At 41.5% G+C, this 14,214-nt stretch overlaps 1 protein-coding gene across 1 annotated transcript in view; it reads left to right on the top strand.

Moving 5' to 3' along the window:
- Nucleotides 1-14,214, top strand: part of Ulk4 (unc-51 like kinase 4) — a 480,002-nt gene that overhangs the window by 96,516 nt on the left and 369,272 nt on the right. Inside the window, exon 20 of the mRNA XM_008849437.3 lies at nucleotides 5,921-6,082. Coding sequence (XP_008847659.1) covers nucleotides 5,921-6,082 — 162 coding nt within the window. The remainder of the gene's footprint in view (nucleotides 1-5,920; nucleotides 6,083-14,214) is intronic.

The following is a 14,214-nucleotide window of genomic DNA, read 5'->3' as shown; positions in this document are numbered from 1 at the left end:
ATTAATTCAACTGTGAACCTAGAAACTTACAGCCACTTGTGAAAGAGATGTACTCTTGCTCTGGAGTGTGTTACTGAATATGTTAAAGCTGTAGTGAAATGCTTCTTCTAATCATATGGTTATTAAAAATTAAAAAAAAAATAAGCCAGGTGTGGTGGCGCATGCCCTTAATCCTGGCACTCGGGAGGCAGAGGCAGGTGGATCTCTGTGAGTTCCAGGCCAGCCTGGTCTACACAGTGAGTTCTAGGACAGCTGGGGCTACAGAGAAACCCTGTCTCAAAAAGACCAAAAAAATAAAAATAAATAAAAAAATTAGAAAATATACATTGATCAACAACAAATAGGTGGGAGTTCTTGGTAAAAAGTGCCACACTCTCCACAGTCATGTTCCTCAGATGTGGTGTCATGAGGGGAATTAAAGCTTTGTTCTCTATAATTGCTTCATATTGAGTAAGGTACTTAACTTTTGAAAACTTCCCTATTCTTTATCCACAAAGACTCTTCTAAAAAGAGATTTTGTTTTATTTACTTACTTATTTTTTAGATTTGGGTTACTGAGATTGAACCCAGGGCCTTAGGCATGCTAGGCAAGCAGTCAGTCACTGTGCTACTTCCCAGCCTGAGTTTTATTTTAAACAACAAAGAGAAGTCTTACTGAACTCTTTATAATGTTGTGTATTAGCAAATGCACACTAAAGGGAAAAACTCTGAACGATGCAATCATAGTTTCCTTCATTATAATTTCTCTGGTGTTGAAATGAGGTCAGATGCCCACAAAGCCCTTATACATTCATTGCTTTGAAGTGTTCCGCTGTGCAAGCAATTACTTTTACATTTTTCTCCCTCTTGGATGGTTTCTTAGGTGCGAAACAAGGGAGGAACTCTCATCAAATACTTCCCACATTCATTACACCTGTATGTATGGTCTTTCTCTCCAGTGTGAGTTCTCCAGTATGTTATAAGGTGAGAGCTACAGTGGATTGTGTTTATAAAGTTCCTCACCATTGTAAATCCTCTGACAAGGTGACAGCTCCATCTGAAGGATTTCCCACAATTATTACATTCATAGTTTTAAAAAAATCCTTTGTTGTCTAACAGGCTAAGCCACCTGTTTTTTCACATTTATTACATCACTAGACATTAATTTCAGAATGAATGATTTCATGTTTAGTGAGCATTCTCTGAATATTTTTGTCAGAATCGAAGATTAGAGGGTTTCTGTCCTGTGTGAGTTCTCAGATATATTGTAATGTAGGATTTCCTGCTGAAGGATTTTCCACATTCACCACATCCATATGGTTTTGCTTCAAACTAAGTACTTTTATGTTTTTACTGTGTATTACTCTTTGTGTTTCTGTGACAAAAATGCCTGGTTCAGGCATCTTAAGAGAGGAAGGATTTATTTTGGTCAATGGTTTGAGAGTATGCAGTTCATTAAGGCAGAGAAGACATGTTGACTAGCAGCTCTATGGTGGTAGAAGCTTGTAGCTGAGATTTCTCACTTGACAGTGAGCCAGGAAGCAAAGAAAAGGAAATGCTGATGCTTAGCTGACTTTCTATTTTCAACTTTCTATTCAGCCTCAGATCCCAGCCCATGGAATGATGCCACCAACCTTTAGGGTGGGCCACCTCTCATCAGTTAATCTTCTCTAGAAATGGCCTCATAGACTTGATGAAAGGTGTGTCTCCAAGGTGATTTTAAACTCTGTCAAGTTGGCAATGAAGATGAATAATCACATTCACTTAAGGTTAAATTACCTTAAGGAGAAGGAAGAAAGAGCCTTTTCCCATCCATCATCTTTAAAGGGGTTTTCTCCAGTATGAATTCTCATATAGGCTATGACATAGGTGTTCCTGCTGAAAGATTTCTCACACTCAGTTCACTTTAAAATTTAGTTCTAATATAAATTCTCTAAAGTCCAATGGGATGAGAGTTCTATATGAAAGACTTCTCATTTGTTCCATGCCTGAAGTTTCCTCTGCTATGACTTTTCTTGTGTATGATGAGAATTCCAGCCTGAGACCTTCCTGCATTTGTTCCATCCATACGGCCTTATTTCAGGGAGCATCTTTATGTTCAGTAAGGACTGAATCATTCCTAGAGTTATCTCCACTTTTATCACATGCATACATTTCTCTCCTGCATGAGTTTTCTTATGTTGAAAGAGTTAAGAACTCCAAATGAAAGATGTTCCACATCCATTGTATTTGTATGAGTGTTTTGCCTGTACCTGTGTTGTGAAATGCCCACAGAGACCAGAAGAGGACATTGAATCTGCTGGAACTGGAGTTATGGATGGTTGTTAATCACCATGTGGGTGCTGGGAACTGAACCCAGGTCCTCTGGAAGAGTAGCCAGTGCTTCTAACTGCTGAACCATCTCTCCAGCCCAACAATACCAATCTTTGATGTTCCTTTAAGGATGATTGGTAGAAGTTATTATCATACTCTTTGTAGTCATACTGTTTTGTTTTTCTTTTCTCTCACCAATTGAAGTCTTGGTTGTTCATTAGTGGTGGGCTCTCATTAAAGAATTGATGAAATTCCTTATGTTCATAGTTTTTCTCCTGTGTGCATTCCTTTACAATCACTGCAAAGTATTAGTTAAAAGACTTTACAGTGTAAGTCTTTTTGAAAAATCCTCTCCAGTTTGCATTCTTACAGGGAAATTTGGCTCAGAAGGTGCTTTGCCAGCCTGTTCTTTTCACAGGTATCTGTGTCTGCATGGATTATGGCTGAGTTACTTTCCAACTTTCAGTCTGTATACCTGGTTTATAGAAATACTCTGAGAAACTCTGAGGTGGAACAGAGTTTAAACTTTGCCGGGACTCTGCCCCAAGTTCACAGAGGTCAGCACTTCTTTGTGACAGTACTGGCCTTTGCTTGAAGACCTTTCACCTTGTAGCTGTGCTTTGGTTAGTGTGGTACATTTTTTGTTGGTTTTTACATCCCTAAACTCCCAACCTGGGAGCCATTTGTATCCCATGTGTATCTTTCCAACTTCATCCCATGGGACTGTTCTTTCTCAAAATGCTCTGCGTTGGAATCAATGCTTTGCTTTCACGATATCTCATTGACCCTGGACGACTACTTTGAAGATATGTGTGGCCCACAGACTACGTGTACTCTTCTTACTTCAACAGGGAGATGACTTCTGGCTGATACATCTGGTTCCTCACAGAGTGTAGGCTCTTACAGGTCCCCAGAGTCACATCCTGTCTTCTGAACACGATCCAGCTGCCTCTACACATCTTGCATGAGGATCAGGGCTATGTTCTTGAAGACTGCTGGTTCTTGAACTTGGGCTGATTCCAGGCACCCTGCTTCCTCTTTAGGGAATACCGAGATTACAATGCTTAGGACATAGAGTCCAGGAAGTCCATGACTGAATAGCTGCTATCTCCTAGGTCTGGTACATAAAGACACTACAAGTGCCACAGGTTAATAACCACCATCACTGAGGACTGACCGACAAGGCACTTGCCCAGCAGTGATGCAGCTACCGCTGTCATCCTTTTACACCTGACATCTAGCTAGTCCCACAGTGACCCAGACCAGTGAGTCTATGAGCAGAGGGTCTAGAGTGGAGGACAGCAGGGTCTGTGCAGCCAGCTGAGAGCTGATAAATGCAGGACCTATTGTGCTGTCCTGCTAGATCTTGCCTTGAGTGGTCATCTCCCTGTGCTCTAGCTCACCACCCTCCCATGCCAAGGCCTTACCTCAGCTGGACAATTGGGAGTTGTGATGCTATTGTAAATGGGTTTGAATTGTTTTTTACTGTAAGTGTCTGGAAATGCTGCTGACTACAGCTGAGCGTGTAGCCTAATGATAGAGCTCAGTTAGTAGCATGGGCTTGCCACACACCAGGGTCAGGGGCCAGGGCTGAGTGTTTTTGTTGGTTGGTTTCCTATCTTGCATCTTTACTGAATTTGTTGATCAGTTTTAACATTTTTGGTTTTGGCTTTGCTTTGTTACTGTTTTATGTAGTTGGGGATGAGACCCAGGGCTTTGAGGCTGGTTGGAAAGTGCCACGGAGCCACACTCTCAGTTTAGGATTGTTTTTTGGGAGATTCTGTTGAGTGTACTTTTGACGGTTGGTACTTTTCTGGTTTTGTTTTTGGGTGCTATAAAGATACTGTTCTACATTTTTCTGTTCTTGTTTTCTTCATGACAATTCTCTTGTCTTTCTGGCCTCTGTTTTACTCCCACTGCTTACCTTACCCCCGCTGTCCTCAGTAGCAGTCAGAGGACACTGTGCCTTGGTGTGATGTTCCTTTCTTCAGCTTGAGGCTCACTGAGCTTCTTAGACTTAGAGGTATTAGTTTTCATAGATTTGAACATTTTACCCATTATTTCAGTTGTTTCTCTGCCTTCTTCCCCATCGTATTCCAACAATATGTATGCTGAGTGTCTTGAATTTGTTTACAGTGCACTAAAGTTGTATTCTTTTTATAAAAAATTATTTCTTTCTGTTTTTTGGGGGGGCAGTAGGAGACACATATGTATATACATATGTATGTATATATAAATACAGAAACTCATTATGTAGCCCTAGCTGGCCTGGAAATCTCTGCATAGACCAAGCTTGTTTCTAAATCACAGAGGTCTGCTTGCTTCTGTCTCCGGAGTGCTGAAATTAAAGGCATGCACCACCATACCTGGCATTATTTTGAACAGTATTTTGTTGGTAATTGCTTTATTTTTTAGTCTATAGTGTCTGTATAGTCATCCTATCCAGTGTAAAAAATATATATATGGCATTGCATTATTTATTTTTAGAGTTCTGGTTGGAGTAACTTTTATTCTTTCCTTTTCTGCCTTGAACATATAGAGGATATTATAGCAATCATTTGAATATCTTTTCACCAAAGTGGCTGCCATTTTTCTGAATCATTGTGTGCTTGGAATTCCAGAGGACAGCCATAGCTATTTGTCAGGTGTTGCCCACTGTTTTTAAGTCTGAAGCTTGCCAAGTCACCTGCCCCAGGGATCCTCCTGCCTCCACCTTCGCAGCACCAGGATTACAAACACACACCACCATACCAGCCTTTAAAAAATTGGCTCTGGGGATTAAATTCAGATCCTCTTGCTGCAAGACAATCACTTAACTGATCCATCTCCCCAGCTTTGAATTTTCTTATTAACAGTCATATGTTCCTATCTGCTTTAAAATATTAATTAGATGCCAGGTGCTATAAACTTCATATTATAGGATGCTGACGTTTCATTCCTTCAGGCATTAAAAAAAAACCCTTTTTACATTTATTTGTTACGTGTTTATATGTTGGCATACATGTGCCATGGCGTATGTGTGGAGATCAGAAGACAGCTTGTGGGAATCAGTTTTTTCCTTCTACCATGTGGGTTCTGGGAATTAAATTGAGATTGTCAGGCTTGGGCAAGAACTTTTACTTACTGAGCCATTTCGATGGTCTTCTTTAAGCACCTTTATGCTACCTGAGAACAGTTTGGAGTTTTGATGCACATTTTAATCTGGGTAATTATGTCACTCTTGTAGGCAATATCTTTCTTAACAGTCTCTCTGATCCTCTGTTTGAGTAACTTTGCACACTGACTGATTGACATCCAGATCATTCCTAGCCAAGGCTGCTTTCAGAGGGTTGTTCTAACAACTTTATAATTTAAAAAGTTTTATGTTGTGTGGATGTTCCATTTTTTAAAGATTTTAGCATTTTGACTTTATTCAAAGCAGGTGAGAAGTTGTGTTGTAACTTCTGTTTTGAGTATGGAGATTCGTATCTTGCCAGCTTGCTGGTGATTTGTAAGAGTTTTTCATAATCAGAACACTATTCCCAATGGTTGTGAGGAAGTGGCATGCATGTGTTTCTCGTACTAAATGACACTCTTCATTTTGGGAAGTAATACTCTTTCAAGCTTCCTGTTTTTGCTCTCTCTCCAGGAAGAACTTGTTGTGAATCACATGGCAGCAAAGATTATTGAGAACGTCTGCACCACGTTTTCTGCTCAGGCACAGGGCTTCATTACTGGAGAAATTGGGCCCGTTTTATGGTACCTGTTCAGACATTCCACTGTCGATTCTCTGAGGATAACAGCGATATCGGTAAGCTAGAGCATCCTTTGGGGATATACCTGGGTAGTCAAGCATCATGCTTGAGGAAATTTGCCCCTAGACCCCAGAGGAGAGCCTACTACAGCTATTTTCTGAAATCATTATAGTTCCTAACTGTATTCTAAAAGCTTATCCTTAAACCCATAGATAAGTATAGTTCTCAGCCCTCATCAAAAGAGCTTCTTTTTGCAACAGATGGAAACAATTAAAGAGGCCATAATGCAGAGTAAGTAACTGTGGGGAGCCCAGCCTGATTGATACATCTACAATGCAACCCCTATACCCAAGGCTCAGGGAACATTGCAGAAGAGGGGGGTGGAGAAATTGTAAGAGCCAGAGGACCAGGACACCTGCTGCTAGATAGTGACTTGACAGGGAAGTTGCACCCATGAAATCTCCACAATATGGTAGCCTAAACAAGACCTGCATAGTGACAACAGCAGCTGACATACCAGTGTGACTGGTATCAGTGGATGCTGAGGAAGGGAGAATAAGTTTACTCCAGGGACGAGTTCAATCTCAAGTGGTCAGCCCTAAACATATGTACACAGGAACACCACTGAAGGGACTCAGTATATTGCTTCTATATATACACATATGTATATATGTAACAACAGTAATTAAAGAGGTCAGGATATTGAGAAGGAGGAGTTGAAGGGGGAGAGAGAAGGGTGGAAATGATATAAACACAGTACTCATGTATGAAATTCTCAAAAAAAAAAAGAAATGAGTAAATTTAGGCATTGAGAACTGGTGAGATGGACTTAGCAGGTAAGAGCACTGGCTGCTCTTACAGGAGACCCAGATTTGATTTACAGCACCCTCATGGCAGCCAACAACTATCCCTAATTCTAGTTCCAGGTGATCTGATGCCCTCTACTGGCCTTGCAGGCACTGCATGCACAGGTACACGTACATACATGCAGGCAAAACACTCATACACATAAAACAAACAAAAAAAAAGGGCTGGAGACATGGCTCAGTGGTTAAGGCACTGGTTGCTCTTGCAGAGGATCCAGGTTCAATTCCCAGCACCCACATGGTAACTAACAACCATCTGTGACTCCAGTTCCAGGGAATCTAATACCCCCTCTGGCCTCTATGAGCATTGTATGTATGTAGTGCACCTACATATGTGCAGGCAAAACACTAATACGCGTAAAATAAAAATTAAAAAAAAAAAAGGAACAGGAGAGTTGGCTCAGGGTGAATATTGCTGCTTTTGCAGAAGACCTGAAATCAGTTCCTAGCATCCATGTCAGGCCGTTTATAACTACCTGTAACTTCAGCTCTAGGAGATCCCACATCCTCTTCTGGCCTCCACAGGCACCTGCATATATCTACACGAGGACACATATATACAGGGTTTCAAGTAGAAATAGAGTCTTTAAAAATTTTTTTGATTGAATAAGTGGGAATGTGAAATCTCAGCATAATGGTTGATGAGAGGTACAGTGTTTCTAAGTCACACTACAGTTCTGCCTGAATAAAGAAAAGGCCTGACTCTTAGCACTAGTTTTAAGACCAAGAGTAGATCCAGAGTCTGAGAACCAGCATTCCCTCACAGATGCATCACAGAACTGGGCTCCTGAGCCAAGCTTCACACATATTTTGATTCAAATAGTACCTTCAGCATAAATTGGGGATGTCAAAGCTAGGATCCACCCTGATCCCTAGGCCTAAAGATCGCATCCGTAATTTCAGACGGATTTCTCACTGTTTGAAATGAGAAAAATACTCTGCTTTCAGCACTTTGATATGGCAATCAGGCACACCCACATTCGTTCACTATCTTGGGTAGAGGGCAAAGTGGAGACCTGAGGGAGAAAGGTCAGATGCCCAGGTCACCAGAGGAGCACATGGCTCACTGAGCTTGTTCACATTATAAACAGTAACCTTTATGGCTGCAGGCTTAGGTGAGTCATTAGTTCAGATTGTGTCCATACAGAAAAACCATTCCTAAAACCATACCTACTGTGGGGAATAGCAGAATTTTAAAAATGGGGGACTGGAAAGCTTTGGGAGTCTATGGGCCGATGGCTCAGAGCCCACTGTGGGATCCATGGCAGCAGGTAGGCACAGGGGTTTGGCTGTTGTGTTTTCAGTGTCTCCTGCATATTCTTTTCTTTTTGTTTTTTCCTTTTGTTTGTGTGTGTGCATGTGTGGGTGAGTGCATGCTGTGGCACACTTGTGCAGGTCAGAGGAAAACTTGAAGGAGTCAGTTTTCTCTGTCTGCCATGTGGATCCAAGAGATTGAATTCTGGTCCTGACGCTTGGGGGCAGGCAACCCATAGAACCAACTTACTGGCCCTCTTTTTCCTCTCTTTGTATTTTTCTGTCTGCCACTGGAAATTGAGCCTAGGGCCTCACATGCCAGGCAAGTGTTCTGTCATTGAGCAGTTATCTCCAGCCCTCTTTTCACTTTTATTTTTTCTTTTTGTGACAAGTTTTTACTAAGTTTCCTGGACTGGCCTTGAAATTACTCTGTTGCCCAGGCAGACCTTGAACTTCTGAATCTCCTGCCTTAGCCTCCCAGGTCACTGAGCTCACAGGCCTGGACCTCCAGGTCCTCCTTGTATCTTCATGTTAGTCCACACATTCAGATTTGGTGCCAAATGGTTTTGTCCTGTGCAGTCCAGATAAGCTCAGGTTCACTGTTTGGGCTCCTGTGGTTCTGAGGTTCTGTTTCGATTGGTTACCTGCTGTTTTTCTGCAAATGACTTGGTGTAAAGGATAATTATGTATGAATATGTGTCAACATGGCTCTGCCAATTTAACAGCCTGTTGAATCTGTGCAAGACTTTCTCCTGTGACTTACGTGTCTCCTCTGAAATCCATGTCCTGTGACACCCTTGCTGTATTTCTCTAGTCAGCCACTGAGCTGGCTTTTCTGTCAAAGACCAGCTTCTTCCTGTTTCTCCAAATCTTCCTGGGAGCCTCACTCACTTGTCTGATTTTGCTTTTCCTAAATGCTGAATCTCTCCTTCATTAGATCCTTGTAATCAGGATTTAAGAATTCTTTAATCTGCCCCATTCCTCATAAAGTAAATGCCGACACATTCGGATGACTCTTGTCTCCATATCTGCTCTTAACAAAGACAGCTCTGTAAAGAGTTCCTTCAGCGTGTTGCTCCTTTCCAGCCAGCCTTTCCTCTCCAGCTCTGGTGGTCTCCTGACTGCTACAAAGCTGCCCTGGCCCTGCCTGCACTTCCGCGCCTCGAGGCACCTTTGCCTGCTGCAATTGGAGAACAGATATCCTAGTGTTGTCTTAGAGGGGTCCTGACTGGGTTCGTTTTCTCCACTAATTCAAGAATTAAAAGAGGGCCTGGGTTCAGTTCCCAGCGCCCATATGGTGGCTAACAACTATCTGTAACTCCAGTTCCAGGGGATCTGATACCCTCTTCTGGGCCGGAGAGTTGGCGCAGCTGTTAAAAGCTCAGGTTCACAACCAACTCCATTTTATTTATTTATTTTTATTTCTATTTTTTTAATACTTATTATTTTTATTTTATGTGTATGCATTATTGCCTGCATGTAGGTAAGTGCACCTGTGTTGTGCAGTGCCCGAGGAGGACAGAAGAGGCTGTTGGATCCCCTGGAACTGGAGTTACGGACAGTTGTTAGCTGCCATGTGGGTGCTAGGATTCGAACCTGGGTCTTCTGCAAGAACAGTCAGTGTTCTGCACTGGGGCCATTTCTCCAGCCCCCTAACTACATTTTAATAAGCAAATATTCCAAGCCAGCATGCTGAAGATTGGACTGGGTATTATTATAAGCACTAATGTGCTTTAAGCCCACTTACCCTCTGCTGCTTTGCAGCTCCTTGCTGAGCTTAATGCTCAGAGGTGGTTGCAGACTATCTTCAGGGTTGAGAGTATTTGGGCTTTGGAGCCTTGTCTTAAAGAAGAACCATTCTGGTGCCTTCATGTTGCTTTGAATGCTGCTTAGAAGCAGTGTGAACCTGGCTGTGCAGTGCAACTGGTTAGTGCACAGCACTTATACAGTAATAGGTTAGACCATCTTCTATCAAGAAATTTCCCCATTATCCATGGATACAGATTTTATATCAACAGAAGTCAGGTCTGCCAGGCCTTCCAAGAGCTCTCACTGCACTAATGAGATTGATTTTGCTGTGTTAAAGTAACTCTTGGGAGGACCCTAATTTGCTTGAAAACATTTTTTCTTTTGTTCCTGGGGCTTGAACCCAGGGCCTCACACATGCCAGGCAAGTGCTCTATCACTGGAATAGATCCAGAGTCCTTTTCATTTTATTTTGAGAGAGGGTCTCACTGAGTTGTCCAGCCTGTCCCTGAATTCTGGATCTTCCTGCCTCTTGAAGCCTTTGGTGTAGCTGGGATTGTAGGCACGCACCATCATTCTCGCTGGCACTATAATTTTTGATTATAGTGTGATCCTTTGGGGTATCAGTTAAAATGTTCTTTTAAAAATATTTGAATTAGAAGAACAATGAAATAGTTGTTTCACCAGTAGCAACTTCTTCGATTCATTACCAGTGAAATTTTAAAGCAGTCAAAGTTATTTCATCAGAACAAGATTTGTTTTCAATGAATTCATTTTTCACATTACCATTTTAAGATATTTCTGTGCAATTCCTACTGAAACTCAGCCAATTTGGATTTGCTTTCCTGTTTCTTAAACTATTTTCTAAATGATCATGATTAATATCCATTGTAATTCTCTTAGAAGAAAAAAAGATACTGAAATGTTATTTGAAAAATTCTCTGATTAGAATTTAATGGCCTTCTGGAATTTGATTCTGATACATCTGTCTCTGGATGCTTATGAGTTCCTGGTATGTCTGAGCTAGTCAGTGATTATTAAGATGGAGTTTAACAAATGCCCCGTTATGGTAGTTCCACAAAGAAAGGGAAGAGTTTTGTATTTTCGGGAGAAGGATGTATTTGGTGCTTCATAAGTGCTCACTTTCTCAGTGAATTGTACTTACTCACTAATTTAAAATATGGCAGTTAACATTATTAGTCAGGCAAATTTTCCTGCAAATGTTTGTTTCCATATATTTGAAAATCTCTAATTTAGCTATTGACATAGAGCTTTGAAAATTAGGAAAATAATCTGCATTCACTTTAGACATTTGAGGGGTGGTTGTAAAGGCTGGTCTGGTGACCTCACAGCCTACTTTATGGCCGAGGCCTTGCTCTTGAACTGGTGTGTGGAGAAAGTCCTTCCGGATCACAGACAGGCCTTAGGTTTACTTCTTCCTTCCTGGCCATGAGAAAATCACACTGGGATTTTCATGAAGGTTGTGGATAAGATTAATATGAACTAAAAACTTTTTCTTTAAAGCATTTTGGTTTTATACAGGTCAGTACTTGTTGTCCTTACTGTATTTCCTTATCAATGGGAATAATTTTAAAAGGAAGCTCATTCTTGGAAATGAAAAGTACATTTTTTTTCCTAAGATTTTTCAAGAAAATGAAAGTATATTCAGTGTTTAAACCCTTTTCTTCCTTCCCTCTTTCCTTCTATTCTTCCTTTTTATATATTCCTAACAACTCACCTTGTATTTGATCATGTCATTATCATTTTATTAGTTTTTTGAGACAGGCTCTCCCTGTAGCCCCTGCTGGCCTGGAACTCACTATGTAGACCAGGTTGCCCTCAGTCTTAACAGAGATCCACCAGCCTCTGTCTCCCCAGTGCTGGGATTAAAGGCACTGATCTTTTCATTATTAATCAAGAAAACATACCTGTTTAAGTACAGTAAGAATGCGTTTCTGTGACAGTAATTATGACCAATTTGTGAGTGAGGAACTGGGAGAAATTGAGGAGTAGCTCTGGAGGTGGACTGCCTCTGTTCAACTTTCCTTTTTTAAGATTTAGTTTTAGAAATTGTGTGTGTGTGCCTTTACTTCCCTGGGGTGCACAGCCTCTGGGTGGCCTGGTGCCAGCATCTTTCCTGGTCCCCAGGAACCCTGTGGGCCTGGTCCTGACCTCACCTCCCTTTACTTCCCTGGGCTGCACAGCCTCTGGGCTGCCTGGTGCCAGCACCTTTCCTGGACCCCAGGAGCCCTCTGGACCAGGTCCTGCCCTCATATCCCTTTGCTGCCTGGGCTGCACAGCCTCTAGTGTTCTGGTACCTGCACCTTCCCTGGATAAGTCCAGTACACCCAGCGCACCTTGACTCCCCCAGCCTCTTTCACCCTTCCAGCTTCCCCGCTGAGTCTCTCCTCCTAGGCTGGGTACAGGCCCATTTCTTGCCTTGGCACCCCAGACACTGGGGCTAACCTCTTGACCCAGAGCCGCCATTGGGACCAACCCATTTTCTCTCTGCAGCCCCCAGGAATCCCCTAGGCCTGGCCCTGCCCTCACCTCCCTTTACTTCCCTGGGTGGCACAACCACCAGCTTCCTGAGACCAGTATCTATCCTGGGCCCTTATTTCAGGCCAGCCGAGCCCCCATATTCTTGAGGGCAGCATCTTTCCTGGAGGGGCCCGGACCTTAGGAGAAAGCCTGAGATCATCTGAGCCTCATCTCACTTGGGCCTCTGTGGGAACTCCTGAAGACAAAAGCAATTAGGCCACTCCAATATAAAATCAAAAGAGAGAAACTGAAGCCTAGACCAACCAGCTTTTCATGCCCAACAAGTAAACAACAAAGGCACATAAAGTTTACAAAAAGAAGCAGATCTAAACCCAACAAAGGAAGGCTTGAGTCTCACACAAGAATCAGAAACTACAAAGGAAATTCACATGTCAAAGTCACAAAGAAAAAAATAATAACATGAAAATCCAAAATAATATATCCCAACCAAGTACCAATAGTCCTTTAGAGGTATACAATGAGAACTCCCTAGAGATAACACAGGACATGGAATGCAAAAGAACAATTATAATCATGATAAAAGAATTCAGTGAATTGAAGAACACACAAACAAAGAAATCAAAGAACTGAAGGAAGATAGGGACAAACTTCTGAATAAATTCAGAAAAGAGCTAGAAATATCGAAGACTACTCAGGCTGAAATGAAGAAGGAAGTGAAACACTCAGTAAGCCAATTAGAAACGACAGGAGAAAGCCTCGCCAATAGGATGAATGAAATGGAAAACAGAGTATCAAGACTGGAAGATAAAGTGGATGAACTAGACCACACAAGTAAAGATTATGAAAAATTTAAGAAATCACAGAATGGAATATGCAGGAATTGTGTGACACCATAAAAAAACCCAAACTTAATGAATCATAGGCATATAGGATGGAGAAGACTCTCAAGATAATGGTATGGAACAGATCTTCAACAGGGTTGTAGAAGAAAATTGCTCAAAATTAAAGAAAGACATGCCCATACAAGTACAAGAAGCATATAGAACACCAAATAGACAGGACCAGAAAAGAAACTCTCCATGGCACATCATAGTAAAAACAGTACATGTACAAAACAAAGAGACAATTCTGAAAGCTGCAAAAGAGAACAAGTCACATATAAAGGAAAACCCATCAAGATTACAGCTGGCTTTTCAGGACAAACTATGAAGGCCAGAAGATCCTGGACCAAAGTATTCCCAGTGTTAAATGACCACAGATGCCAGCCCAGATTACATTACCCAGCCAAAATGTCTATTATAGTTGAAGGGGAAAGAAAAATCTTCCATGACATAAATAGGCTGAAAGAATTCTTGTCCACAAAACCAGCCCTTCAGAGAGTTTTTAAAGCAACACAAAGAGATGAAGAAAGGAATGACTATAAAAAAGCGGTGGTGGAAAGAAATTCAATGAAGGTATAATTGTGGAAATGCACAGCTATATCAAGAATGTGAACAGAAATAAAAATGGCAGGATTCAATATACATCTTTCATTAATAACTTTAAATATCAATGGACTGAACTCCCCAGTCAAAAGATACAAACTAGTTGGATGGACTAAGAAACAAAACCTATCTTTTTGTTGTCTGCAAGAAACTCATCACACTTTCAAGGACAGGCACTATCATAAGGTGAAAGGATGGAAAAACATACACCAAGCGAATGGCACTAAGAAAAAAGCAGGTGTTGCAATTCAAATATCTGACAAAATAGACTTTAAACTAAAACTAATCAGAAGAGATAAAGAGGGCCACTTCATTCTGATCAAAGGAACAATAAAC

This window comes from Nannospalax galili, unplaced genomic scaffold (genome assembly GCF_000622305.1).
Source record: "Nannospalax galili isolate Female #2095 unplaced genomic scaffold, S.galili_v1.0 scaffold443, whole genome shotgun sequence".
NCBI classification, from domain to species: Eukaryota; Metazoa; Chordata; class Mammalia; order Rodentia; family Spalacidae; genus Nannospalax; species Nannospalax galili.
The sequence above is the reverse complement of the archived record's forward strand: the minus strand, read 5'-3'. Positions and strand labels throughout refer to the sequence as shown.